The 14600-nt window shown below is 42.7% G+C and overlaps 1 protein-coding gene across 1 annotated transcript; it reads right to left on the minus strand.

Annotated features, from left to right (window-relative positions):
• Positions 1-304: 304 nt before the first annotated feature.
• LOC147700605 (trypsin-like) lies at positions 305-13076 on the minus strand. The gene is made up of 5 exons (XM_086929707.1): positions 12973-13076; positions 8463-8622; positions 2040-2293; positions 885-1021; positions 305-531 (listed from the first exon to the last, which is right to left on the minus strand). Exons 1-5 carry the CDS (start codon positions 13010-13012, stop codon positions 382-384), a joined length of 741 nt encoding a protein of 246 aa, XP_086785833.1. The 5' UTR covers positions 13013-13076; the 3' UTR covers positions 305-381.
• Positions 13077-14600: the final 1524 nt, after the last annotated feature.

Consider the following 14600-nt stretch of genomic DNA (forward strand, 5'->3'; position numbering starts at 1 on the left):
TCCCTCAGTTGTGCACCTGACTTGATGAAGTGTTGTCTCAGTGATCTATTCAGGGTTGGCTAACGTTTTATATTTCAGTCTATAACAGGGCAAATGCTCATTTTCTTCCAATCCAATATTTAATCCTAAAGCAAAAGGTGGTGAACTATAAATCCTCTTGGAACTCCGTACTACTGCCACTATTTCCATAGTTTTTACAGATATCTTGGCCAAATATCTGTATGCTACCGCCTATGGCTAGGAATTCCAGTCCTCTAAGGTCGAGTCTTAATGATTACAAGAAGCAAAGAGCGAGGAAACAAGGAAGATTTAATGTGCTTTATTTCAATCATCTGCTTCAATGTGTATATTCTAAGTGAGATATCATAATGTCACACAGTTTTAGTTGGCAGCCATGGTCTCTTCAATCCATTGGATGTACTTGCAGACCTTGGCGTAGACTCCAGGGTGGTTCTTCTCAGCGCACCCCACTCCCCAGGAGACAACCCCCTGTAGCTCACCGTTGCAGACCATTGGGCCACCGGAGTCCAACTGATAGATAGAAAAATTGTTTCAATAAACTACATTTTAATGAATGCGTTGACGCTTTAAACAGAATTACGCTAAACATTATTCAACCTTACTACAAGTAGTATTTTCTCCATAGAGGCAGAAGTGCAAGAAGTAATCAACACTATAGTATCAAGGAACTTAATTAACAGAACAGACCCCTATTATCAATTGAGGCAAAAATCCCAATGTCTGTGCTCTGTTTCAATACTCCTACGTAATGACATATTGCTGAACATGTGAACCAAATACTAGGTGACTGGGTGGCACCAACTTCAGGAGTTAAAACCCCTCTTGAATGGTGTCAGAAACATGAATCTTATGTGAGCTCTTACCTGGCACGAGTCTTTGCCTCCCTCCAGGAATCCAGCGCACATCATGTTATCGGTGATCCCGCCAGGGTAGGAATCTCTGCACTCTTTATCGGTGAGGATCGGAGCGTTGAGGCACTGGAGGAGATCGGGGAACTCAACTGAGGAAGAGAATGGAGGTAGGGCTACTCAATCTGAAAGCCTGACACCTTGCAAGTAACAACCTGTTTGCATTGTCCATCCAGGTGAGAGAAAGAACAATTTAGTGAAGACAGCCTTGTATTTTTTAATTGTCTTCATTTGAGGCATATGGTTCATTATTACAAATAATTGAGGCAAATAGTGCCATTAATAATGTTGATCGAGCCTGGCTCATATGACGTCAAATGAGGGTATACCCATATTAGCATAAGTACATACATTGAAAGAGGGTGGTGAATGCCTGTGCTGCTGATGTACTGTCTGCTGCATGGACACATTTAGAGAGGTTAGAGGAGACAGTCGCGGCAGGGATCGGGAGGAGCTGCAGCTTACTTGATCGACCCTTATAGGAAGGCCCTGAAAGCCTCCTTTCTCCTCTATTCCCCCTAGTATTCCGGGCCAGCCACTCATTTGGGTCCTGTCACTGACTGTGGAGAGGATATCAAGGAAATATCTAAGGTGGGAATAGCAGGGGAGCTTCAGAGCTTGGCCTGTTCATAGGGGATCCCTAATCCCTAAGCCAGGGCTCAAGACAAGAAGGTGATTCTAGGAACTGTGGACTCTTTGACACTGGACTTGCCAGAAATATGGGAAAGAGATTATTTTCAAATGTGAGGGAATCAGAGGAAAATGAGTATCAGCTGAACAATCTGGAGGGAATATGGTGGAGAAAGACAAACATGTTCGCCTGTATCATCACTGATGCTTTGGCAAGCATTATGACTTGTGTCTGTTCAGTCCTCCCCTCCATCAGTGACAGAAGGTCAACAATTCAGTTGTGATCTACTCACTTACAGCCATGACATTGTCTGCTGGGATACACTTGGTGCAGGATATCTCATTCCCATTCAAGCAAGTCATATTTGCATTTCCTATGTTAGGTTTGCTGTTCTGTATATTACCAGCTAAATACTCTTAATTTACATAATATATCTAAAGCAATATTCTGTATACTAAGGTTAGGTAGGGTGTACTCACCCCCATTGCTGAGGGTGTTGCCCCATCCTGAGATCAGACAGTCGGTTCCGGCTGGTGCGCAGCTGGTGGGCAGGGGGATCGCCTGGACGCGTGCGCTGAAGGTGGCGGGTGAATCGAGCTTGATCAGCATGATGTCATTGTCAACGGTCATGGGGTCGAAATTCGGGTGCTTGATCACTTTGGCGGCATTGATGAACAGTTCATTGCCTTCAATAACTTCAATGTTGTGTTCACCCAGTCTGACCTGGAAACGGCTGTAGAGGGAAGATTGATAGTATTTCTTTAAATTTAAGTTACATAGCTCATAATCATTTTAATTATAGATTGCTTTGGACCGTTAGAGATGGAGTGTGTGGACCAAATTCATGCAAACCTTAACCTCAGCATTTGCAGTGAAAGACCGGAGCAAAGATCATGTTTGCACTTGGCAGGTGGGATCAGCTTTACTTCTAAATTTCAAAAGGACGCATGAAGCTTTGATAGGGTGACTCCCTAACTTCATGTCATCATGTACAGGATTTCTAATCTTGAGCTTTTGTGCAACAACCAACTTCATTTCGGGTATTATAGTCTTTTTTGCATCCGTTTGCTAACACCTTTGATAACAGACATTTTGAGCTGTAAAGCCCAGGGCTGGAAACATTATCTGTAATATTAAAGAGTGAGGTTGCTCTCTTACCTTTGATATCTGGAAAAAGTTGTGCAAAAGGATATACCGGGATGCAATCTATATAATCTGGTCCCTCCTACATAACGTTGTCATGAATGATTAAATATGTTCAGATTTTGTAACTGGAAATATGATGATTTCTGACTTATGCTCATTTAGATATTAACATTTATGCTGTTGGTGGCTGCAAAATGCTCTATGGGTGGCAGACTGCTTTTCCACTGATAATTCGACATGCCTATTTATTTATTTTTGTGGTTTTATGTGCGTGGGTTATGCCCTGGGGCAACACAGCGCTTTATATTAAATTTACCACGGATCAATACCAATGGCAAAAATAAACATAGATTCAGAGGATTGTGAGCAAGAGGGGTGAAAATGCATATAGTCTCAACACAAACATAGACGAACTACAGATAATATTAGCCAATATGGAGGACAATGTCTCATGTAAGGTTCATCAATAAACAGTTCATAGGAAGGCTGAGGTGCATCCGAAGGGGGAAACAACCTTTAAAATGCAACTTTTACATCGCACTACCATTACAACGCAGTCATTACATCGCAACATCCCTTACATCGCATACCATTACAACGCAACCATTACATGGCATGCGACTACAACGCATACCATTAAAACGCATGTCATTACAACGCAGTCATTACAACGCATACCATTACAACGCATACCATTACAATGCATAGTACCCTTACACTATCTAACACTTACCCTACTGTTGCACCCACTGGAGTTAGAATAGTAATTTTTACCCCTACACTATCCAACACTTACCCTACTGTTGCACCCCCTGGAGTTAGAATAGTAATTTTTACCCCTATTCTATCCAATACTTACCATAAATGCAATGTAATGGTATGTGTTGTAAAGGTAGTATGCGATGTAATGGAATGCGCTGTAAAGGTAGTTTCTTAAAATGCGATGTATTGTCATGCGATGTAATGGAATGCGTTGTAAAGGATGTTGCGATGTAAAAAATGCGTTGTAAAAGTATGCATTGTAACGTCATACAACTATCGAAGGTGGTGTGAAAAAGTGTGTCTTTAACCCAAAAGCCGTTCAAATAAGACAGCTTTGAGGTCCCTTTTGAAGGCAACTTAGTATGAGGTTGTGTGGAGACTCTGAAGGAGGGAGTTCAAGATTCTTGAGGCACTTCCAGAAAGGTATTGGGACATGTTGAGCTTCCTCTTGAAGGTGAGGGGTTCAAAGAGAAGGGAATCAGCACCTATAGAGTCCTGATTAGCTCTTGAAAGTTTCAGTTTCTCAGTGAGGTATGAGGGTGAGGAGGAGGATAGTGCTTATTGCGTAATGTAGGGTGTTTTAAATTGGTATCTTGCCTCTATCAGAAGCCACTGTAGGAACGTAGAAGAGGAGTGGTTTTATCATATTCTGACCTAAAATGAGAGTGATTCCATACTCAAGTCTGGAGAGGTCAAACTCCTGGATAACTACTTTTAGCTCCTATTCTGGGAGAGGTGCTTGCATCCATAGCTGCAATCCACTACTCTCGGTCATGGATTATATATGATTCTGGAGGTTGAAACATTGCGACGGGCAGTGCATTCTGCAACGCCCGCCGCAATGTTAAAAATAACGGATGCGCCCGCCACTGTGGCGGGCGCATCCTGATTTCCCCCACGGGACCCCGTCCCTTATGGCGGGCGGTCCCGTTATCCGATAGGATGGGAGGCGGACAAAGTCTGCCCGTCATCTTTATGACCCCCAGAGTGTGTATAAATCATTGCCATGTTACAAAAATGCCAAGGAACGTGAAACCAAGAAGTCTTATCCAGGTCTGTGCAATATATGGGACCCTTACACCAGCAGGATTGAGGTCCTGCCATCCTATGTTTGATACATGCTAGAATCAGCAAATTATTTGTATTAAACCTTCAAAGTGTACAGTACTCAATACTTTCTTATCACAGGTCATTATGGGAAAAGCCTGGGGAGATCAGTGAGAAGAATGCAGGAGCTATGATTGGTTTCTATTTATCTGTACTCGAAACAGTTACACAGGTTGTGTTAGTCACTACCTGCAGAGGTGGCCGTAACCTGCCTTATACCTGCTGCTGTGATCATGGAAAGACTGTGGTTCACCATAGTTCATACAAGGCAGTCTGAGGAAAATCATGGTTTAGCATTGCTTTTGCTTGTCCATTTGATTTGGGAATTGGGCCACCATCTCTATGTGCAAAATCACATTTGCCACTGAATCACTCCTTTTGAGGGAGAACCAATCTTTGTAATGCAATTAACGTTCACCTTGGCACCTTCTCTTTAAAATAATAAATATTAATTCAGTCATTACTATCAAAATACTTAAAGTCATGTGGTAGATATAAAATGAGCATTACTTATAACTAGTGTAGAGTAATCACATTTCATTTGAACTAATTGCTAATTGGCTCCATAATACACTAATTGCTGGCCTAATTTGCAACACACCTTATAGACAATGAACTGTAAACACTTAGGGGCTTATTTACAATCCCCTTGCGCCGCCAGTGTGTCACTTGTTATTACAGTCTTGCTGTGAAGAGTACACACCCATATCAACAAGACCACAAGAGGGTTTTTCATGGCCTTTTAGACATGGTGTATGGCAACGCAGCACAAGTCGCTGCATTCCCTTAGCCGCTATTTCTGTTGATGCAGAAAAAGCCTTTGATAGAGTAGATTGGTCCTTTTTGTTTACTTCATTACGCTGGCATGGTTTTGGCCCCAAATGTATTTCTCTCATCTCTTTGTTGTATTCCGCCCTTAAAGCCTCAGTTCTTGTGAATGGCCAGCTTTACTCATCTTTCACTCTTCAAAGAGGTGTACGTCAGGGTCGTCCTCTTTCCCCGCTTCTCTTTATTCTCGCTCTTGAACCATTTCTTTCTTCCATTCGGAATAATAAATCTATCTTTGGCTTCCCCTATGGGGATGATCAATTAAAACTCTCCGCATATGCAGATGATATACTTTTGTTTCTTTCCAACCCAGAATTGTCTATTCCTCCCTTATTATCCGAATTTGACGATTTTTCCTCTGTCTCGGGCTATAAGATCAATTCCGATGAGACTGTAATTCTCCCTTTGATCAACAATTGTCTTCCATATATGTTCTCCTTGACTGGCTTTGCCTGGAATAGTACAAAGATCAAATATCTCGGAATTTGGTTTTCTAAGTCTATTTCCTCCTCCGTCTCATTAAATATGTCCAGCTTTATCTTGAATTGATAAATTATTTTCCTCCTGGAACCCCGTTTTCCTCTCCTGGTGGGGTCGGCTCGATTCCATCAAAATGATAGTCGCTCCTATTCTTATTTATATTTTTTCTATGTTACCTGTTCATATCCCTGCTCTCTATTTTAAACGTATTGACTCCTCTCTCTCAAATTTCTCCAGAAAAATAAAAAAACTAGAATTTCTCTGGCTGCTCTTCCCAGACCTAAGTCGAATGATCGTGTTAACTTTCCAGACTTCCGCCTGTATCATAAATCTTTCTCTCTGCGACAAGCTTCCCGTTAGCTTTCCTCCACCTCTTCTCCCTTTTCTCCTCTTTGGCTCACTATTGAACAAACCTTATTATTCCCCTTTTCTTTAGAAGTGGTTTTGAGCTTCTCAACCAAAACCCCTTATACCTCCCTTCCTCTGTTTAAACATACTTATTCTCTCCAAAAATCCTTGCTCTTCCCGCATGTCATCTCGCAAGAATCTTTTTTAAATACTCCCATTTGGTATAACTCACTTATACTTTTTAATAATAGGCCCATTTGTTGGACATCTTGGAGATTAAGAGGTATTATTTGGGTCAATCATCTCTTTGATGGTGTCTCACCTCGTTCCTTCCCCCAATTTCAGCTTTTGTTTCACTGTCCTCATTCTTTCCTACATAAATTTACTATTCTTAAGGAGAATATTCTTGATCGCTATTATTCTCTTCCTTCTTCAACTTCCCCAACTCCTCAATCCCCTCTCCTTGTTGTTCTTTCTACCCTTCCTAGAGCTTCTCTGATTTATAATTTTTTTTCCTCTCCTAACCCAGATCGGGCAAAGACCAAAGTGGAACTTTCTTGGGAAAAAGATTTTGATTGCATCTGGTCTGTTGCTCTCTGGGACAATCTTTGGTCTAGATCTTTAAAAATTTCTCGCTCTGCTTCTCTCACTCAATATTTATTTTTTCTATATCACAGACTTTATCTCTCTCCTCTCTCTCTATCTCGTTTTTCTTCGTCCTCTGATTCTAAAAGCTGGACCTGCGGCTCTTTAAATGCTGATCTCCTCCATCTATTCTTTTTCTGTCCTCCTGCATCCATTTTTTGGAACAGAGTATGGTCTTATCTTTCTCGCATTGTCACTCTTTCTATTCCGTTTTCAATCACTTAACTTTTTCTGGGCAGCCTTTCAGAACCTTTAGACCTTCCTACACACTCACATGGTCTCTTTGATCACATGATTGCATTTGCATTCCAACACATTTCTTCCAACTGGAAATCCCTTACAAAAATTTCAATACAACAGTGGTGGAATTCCTTATGTCATTTTCACAGACTCGATGTTGCCTTTGCTTCTTCTTGTAAACCTAAATGCAATGTGGATCTTTATTGGTTACCTCCTACCACATATCTAGACCAATTATCTCATAATTTCCCCATTCATACCGCATCAGAGAACCCTAAACCCCCTTGAAGGACTTATAATCTCTCCTTTTTGCTTATTTGATGTTTTATGCAATTTTCCTATCATACATACTTTTATACAATGTATATTGTTGTATGGTGGAATGTTTATTCTCATGACCTTCATTGCTGTTGTTCTTTATATTATTAACCTGTTGTAACATTACTTTTGTGTCCCCCCCTGCCCCCCCTATAATTTTAAAATCCCATAAAATGCTTTTATTTCTCTGTTATGACATTAGCAATAATATTACTTCAGATTTTGTTTCTCATATTCTCTCTGTTATTGCTGATGTCTACTGTTGATTATCATTTTTGCTCCTCAATAAAGATTCAAAAATAAAAACAAGTCGCTGCGTTGTCTTACACTGTGTCGGGGAGGCATTCCATTGGCGTTGCAGTGGGTAATGCATTCCCAGATTTATAGGGATCTGCAAACCTAGGAAATCGTCAAAGCTGTACGCCTCCACAGAGCAGGTGTAACAAGGAGAAATATGATTATTACTTCTAGGTTTTTCCTTTTCCTGCAGCACACATCGATGGAGGAAAACGCCTCCATAAATTGTTTTCGTACTCGAAGGTGCACAAAAACAATCCTGCCAATAATGCGGCCATGGTACAAAGGTGGCTGATTTCGCACTAGGCACCACATGGTGTGGCAGCACTGGCCGAAAGGACAGGAATGTGCACAAATACATAATACGTAATCTCATAGTTTTGTGATCTCATTAATATGGTGCATTCCTTCACTTTTGATTTGGCGTAGGGCAGAGCAGCAAAAAGCCTCTCGGAGCTGCTCTACAATAAATCATTAAATGAGGCACTTAATAAAGTTAGTAGGTCATGCTAGCTCAACAATGTATAAACAAGACTATTTTCTTGAAGGGGGCTACTATTATTCTCTTTTTTCCTTTGAAAGGATGTTTTTTCTGAAAAAATATGCAGTGGCCCCATCATGTACTTGACAGTATCTCATGACAAAATTGGTTTGCTGACTGGTGACTGTGAAAAGCTTTTAAAAATAAACATAATTTTAATCAATATTCTGTAACTGGTCCAATGACTTACGATCGGTAGCAGTGAGCGGCGGAGACCACCCATTCGCTGTTAATGACTGACCCACCGCAGAAGTGGTAGCCAGCGTTCAGAGACACCTGGTAGGGGGCAGAATGTGCAGGGCAGGTGTACCCTCCGACGATTTTGTCATCATCTTCCAAAGGAAAGGCAACTGGAGAGAAAAGTAATGTGAATCTAGAATTGCTCGATAAAGCTAAGTAATATTTGTACAGAGACAACCCATTTCATATGCCTAGTCTCAAAATATTTGTTTCTAAAATATTATAGTTTTTTTCATGTACAACTCCTCTTGTGTTCCTCTTATATTCATTCCTTCTTTTGTTGGAATTATATCTGCAGGAAATAGGAAGCTCTTCAACCATGGCTAGAAAATCTCACTAGTTTGGATAGTTGTCTCCTCAAACAGACTTCACCAATTTTCTTCCCACCCCCATCCACAACCAGAACACCCGCAATCTCATAGCATCAGTGTAGTACCGGAATATCCTGGGACAGGTTTTGCTGCACACTAGCACCATAACAAAACATTGATTATGAAAATATTGTGACAGCATGTACATATAGGTAATTACAGGTTTACTAAGCTTAACTCCATCTACAAGTCAACCAATCAATCAGGATTTATAAAGAGCTGCAGATCACCCGTGAGGGTCTCAAGGCAGAGCTACTTGGTGGGAAAGTAGAAAGAACTCAGAGCAACGGGGAAAGGAAAGAGAAAGCAGTAAAAAACGAGGCAAAAGCAGGAGAAAGCACTCAAAACAACCAGGGTAGAGGAAAGAGAAAGCAGTAAACAAAAAAGAGGCAAAAGCAGGAGAAAGCACTCAAAACAACCAGGGTAGAGGAAAGAGAAAGCAGTAAAAAAAGAGGCAAAAGCAGAAGAAAGCACTCAAAACAACCAGGGTAGAGGAAAGAGAAAGCAGTAGAAAACGAGGCAAAAGCAGGAGAAAGCCCTCAGAAAAATGAGGGGTCAGGAAGGAGAAAGCAGAAAAAAAACCTACCAAAAGCAGGAGAAAACACTCAGAAAAAAGGGGGGGAGAAGGAGAAAGCAGTAAACAAGTGAGACACAATCAGGGAAAGCACTAAAAGATGTAAAGGAAGAAAAAACAGTAAATAACGAGGCAAAAGCAGGAGAAAGCAATCAGAAAACAGGATGGAAGCAGGGCGGTGCAGCAGCATGGGAGAGCTGGGCCCAGTGACACCCTGGGAACAGCAACTAGCCCGGGCAATGCGCTCGACCCGCCTCCTGTAGCTAGTGAGGGGGGGCTGCTAGTGAGAAGCACCGCCCCTGCTGCACCAATCCACTTTTGTTACAGGTAGGCAATATTACAGCACTGCTGTAAAACCAGTCCCTGTAACAAAACCGGCCACCAAAGCGCCAGAACTGGCTCCCATCCTTCCAGGCCACCTGGAAAGCATCTGGTGCCCGCTACGACAAGTCTGGCGCTGGCTGAGCCTCGGACCTGCCCCATGGGGTTGCGCTTTTGCCTCCTTTAAGTAGGTCCTGGGAGGAAGAAGGGGTGCTGAGAGCCAGTGGGCGGGGCTAGGTGGGAGGCTGGAAAATGTGCAGGATTTGCAAATGAGGAAAAAGCAAGGAGAAGCAGTGGAAAACAGCAGGAGAATGCACTTGGTCGCATGGGGAAAAGAAAGGAGAAAGCAATACAAATATTTAACAAGAGCAGGAAACAAAACTAATAAAAATGGGGGGAAGGAAAGAGAAAGCAGTAAAAAAAAGGAAAAACTGAAGAAAGTACTCAGAAAAACACGGTGAACGGAAAGAGAAAGCAGTAAAAACAAGGCAAAAGCGGAAGAAAGCAATCAGAAAAACGGGAAAGTAAGGAAAAAAACAGTAAAAAAACAAGGCAAAAACATGAAAAAACACTAAGAAAACTGGGAGTTTGCAGAGTGGTGCAGCAGCATGGGAGAGCTGAGCATGGAACCTGCTGTATGGGGTTGCGCTTCGGCCTCCATTAAGTATGTCCTTGGAGGAGGGAGGGGCTCTGGGAGTTGGTGGGTGGGGTAAAGGCGGAATGGTGTAAAAAGGACAAAAGCTGCAAATGAGGAAAAAACAAGGAAAAAGCAGTAACAAAATTGGCGAAAGCAGGATTAGGCACTGAGAAAAACAGAGGAAAAGGAAGGAGAAAGCAGTAAAACAAGAAACAAAAGCAAGAGAAAGAACTCAGAAAAACAAAGAGGAAGCTGAGCAGTGCAGCAGCTAAGGAGAGCTGGGTCTGGGAACTGTACCTTTGAAATTTACATACCTTCACGGTACATACATATTGAGCAATGGATCGTGAATATATGCATAACTTTACATAGGTTACTTGATGTTCGCTTGATAACGATATTTCGGATACAGTCGCTTTGCAAATAGACTGTTGCCTGCTGCTATTCCCTAGTGTACGCCTGCTAAAGCCAAGGTGAGCCCAAGGTGAGATCCAGATGTAAATGTCCCCTCTTCAACATGCAAGTACACACAAGTAAAAAACTAAATGCATCGCTGTAGTGAAGGGACTGAGCTTGATAAGCGCTGGAGGTTGAACGGGGGGCCTTCGAGGGTCCGATATGCCTGTCTTCATGTGATGAGATCTTCTCAGCCTCAAGCACTGAGTTCTGCAGGCACCAGGTCTCAAAGTGGACAGTCTGGCAGAAGTTCCATTTGAATCAGTTTGAGCAGAAGATCATTAGGAGAACATGGTTAAGGCCTGAGAACCAGGGGCACAGCAGTAGCATTAAAATCTGGGCTTATGACTAGCGGAGTGATCTCATTTGTTTGTCCCAGCCTCTGTATTTACAAGAAGCGTGTGTGACATGTGTCGGAGCTTTGTGTCATTCACTTGCCTGGACCACTCCTCCCCAGGACCTTTGTCCTTTGCTTTTCCCATTCTTGCCAAATAAAGGGTTGAATATTATAGGCAGCCCTCAAGTGGAATCACCTGTGGTCCTGCATCCTCTTTCTTGGCCATTCATCTCCTCTTCAGAGAACCTGGAGCAGCTGCGACCTCTCTGCTGAATTAACAACTTGTAATCTGTGCTCTCTGAATGTCCTACAGACTGCAGAGCAGATACCTACTGCCAGAGCTAATGTAGGATAGTGGATTCCTCACTGTTAAGAGAGAGTCCAATGGGTTTCTTGTGAGTGACTATGTCAGCTGCAGATTGTCTGGTTTGGATGAGCTGGGGCAGGACCCAGACCTCAAGCAACAACTCTCCTTGTGAACCACACAGAATATCTGTAGGTACATGAAACTACTCTCGTGTTGGAGTCCTCTTTAGATAGGTACACCCTATACTTAATGATCCAATCATGTTCAAAGGACCTCCATTGTGTCCCATGGCACCTGTTGTGGATCCCTGCTCTCTGTATACAGTGTAAATATCCCAGAGTACTCTGCAGGCAGCAGAAACCCACCAGGGGCTGGGACCACCAATCACTACAAATATGTATGATGCTGCCGCACAGCCCCACACTCCCATGTTCAGTGCTCTGACACTTTATGACTTCTTTGCCTGTGCCATATAAAACTGCCGCAAATGCCAATAAATAAGATAAGTAAATTATATGGGTTGGTTTGGAGAACATACAGGAACCTGTACATGGAGTAAGGATTGCACAACGACATTATATTCAACACATTTTCTAGGCACAGGGACTCTAAGTGACAAGAATCACACTGATGTTTTGGTCAAGGTTCGATGCTGGGATTAAAACCTTGGGGCTCATCAGGATGATATAACGATCGCCACTGCCTGGCTGGCAATGGCGATCGTTACGCCATCCTCATGTGAATTACCCTGCGCCATATTATGATGGCGGTGGGTATTGTGGAGGACGCAAATTCTGTCCACCACTTTTCCGCACGTAGGAAATCGTTACAATTGTGGGCCGGATGGAGCTGGGCCACTAATATGGTGGGAGTGCCCAGCAGGCACCGCTAGCCATATTAGGATGTGGGTGGTTTAAAGCCCTTTCCATGGCGGAGAGAGGCTGGAGAGGATTGGCTTTGGGGGCCCATTGCGTGCTGCCCGGGGTCAGAAGGTGGCGGGGGTGCATTGGTACCCCCCTGAAGTTCCCTGCACCAAGTGGCAGGCACCAAGTGGTGCAGGGAAATGCTGTGCATGCACTGTTACCATCGCGGACGGTGATGCAGCCAGCTGCACCGTCCGCAATGGTAAAAGGCCAGGATGCGTCCGCCAGTATGGCGGGCGCATCTTAATTGGGCCGGTGGGACCGCCGCACGTCTGTCGGTCGGTCCCATCACCATTATGATGGCGAGCGGACTGATGTCCGCCCACCATCATACAGAGCCCCCTTGTTAGGTTCCAAAAAACACGGTTTTTGTCACTAGACCACACTTTAACCTACTGTAGGGTTACTATCGCGGCTCATTATCAATGTCGGGGATATGTTGGCAGGCAGGTCGAGAATGGAGTCAACAGCCATCTTGAGAGACAGGAGAACATTTTAAAAGTTTCCGGAAATAATAGCATCGAAGTAACTCACCAGCTGCTCCCAAGAAGGCGAATAGCAGGAAAAGATGCATGATGGCTCGGGACGGGGAGCAGGGAATGGAGGGAGCTGAAGACGTGTGAGCATTTATACCCGTGAAATAATCCCATGCTGGTCCGTCAAGGTCTTCTCCACCTGCTCTCTTTCCCAGGCGATAATGCCGTTTGTGTACATTGTCAGCGCCTGGAAGACCTTGCAGCAAGGACCCCGGAAGTAGCTGATGTGCACAATGTCCTAGAGTAAAGGCAGCTGATGGAAACAGCATTAAATGTCGGATACAGTGTGGTCTCTGGTGCATAAACAAGGGCGGTTCTGCTCAAGGATGTCTTGCAAGAAATCAAAACAAACGAGGGATCCCCTCTCTGCTGTGGACATTGTACAAGAAAAAGAAATGAAGCACGGAGAGGGCTTTGTCGAATTCGAAACAAGATGACACTCAAAACAGTTGACTAAGACTTGTTGACTTTGAAAGAGTGGTATGCTTAGGTTGCTTTGGATTACAGTCGTTTGCCTAAACAAACATTCCATTGCCTCACCACATAGAGAAAACATTGTCAGTTTTGTTTTTTCATTACGGTTCTATGGTCACAAATATTTAAAAGGAAACAAAGTACAAACGTAAAGTTATCATTTGTTAACAAACATAAAAATTGCAGAATTTCAGGAATTGGTGTTGACCATTTAACCATTTGTAACCACTGCTCTAAGCAATCCCAAAGGGGACAATCCTAAAGATATCACAGAATGACAGTGTTTTTCTTGCAAAACATTAACTAAGTGATATGAAGAAGAAAGCTATTAGAAATAATGAGAATGTAAAGGAACTGATTGACTGTAAATGTTGGTACAAGGAATACAAACCGTGGAAAAATAAGAGAGCATCACGCAGCTTAGGAGCAGGTATCAGTGGCATCTAAGAGCAACAATTAGAAGGAATGTTATAGGTTGATTGCATCTAATTGTCAAGGGAAAACCCAAAACAGAAAACAAATGGGTGCCGCACTTCACAAACTTGTAGTAAAAGACTAGCATGGGAACAATAAATGACACTCAAGTAACTCAGGTAGAGCTCGAAGGAAGTAGGGACTCAAAAAAGAGCTTTGTGACAGAGTGAGTACCTTGTCTGTCAAACTTCGATCAGGCCCTATGACTTGTGTTAGTTGTGAGCAGTCCCTCAGAGTAGACCGTCGTCCAAGATTGTGTCCTTTGCACAATCAGTCTGCTTATATTTGCTCCTCCCTTCACATCATTTTTTCAATTTATATATTTTGTCCTGTCCTGTTACTGCTATTGTTCAAACATCCCCATTTCATATATTGATATATATATCTATAATGTATTTTGACTACATTTATAAATTGCCGGGTGAGAAGGAAAAAAGTCAGACACAGCTGCAGGAGGTCAGCCAAAAAGTACCTTTCACATCTTAATCAGCGGAGAATGATGTCATTTAATTTTTCTGTGACACAATATCCAGCATTATTTTATATGAAAATGAACTTGTTTTTTTTAAGGGCCTCTTCTTTAAACTGATGTTGGAGTTCATGCTTGTTATGCCTTTGAGCTCTTTCCCTTGATTGATTTGTCCACTGTGTTTGACACTGTGATGCTCTGCTTGGCTG

The sequence above is a fragment of the Lissotriton vulgaris genome, chromosome 7 (genome assembly GCF_964263255.1).
Source record: "Lissotriton vulgaris chromosome 7, aLisVul1.2, whole genome shotgun sequence".
NCBI lineage: Eukaryota > Metazoa > Chordata > Amphibia > Caudata > Salamandridae > Lissotriton > Lissotriton vulgaris.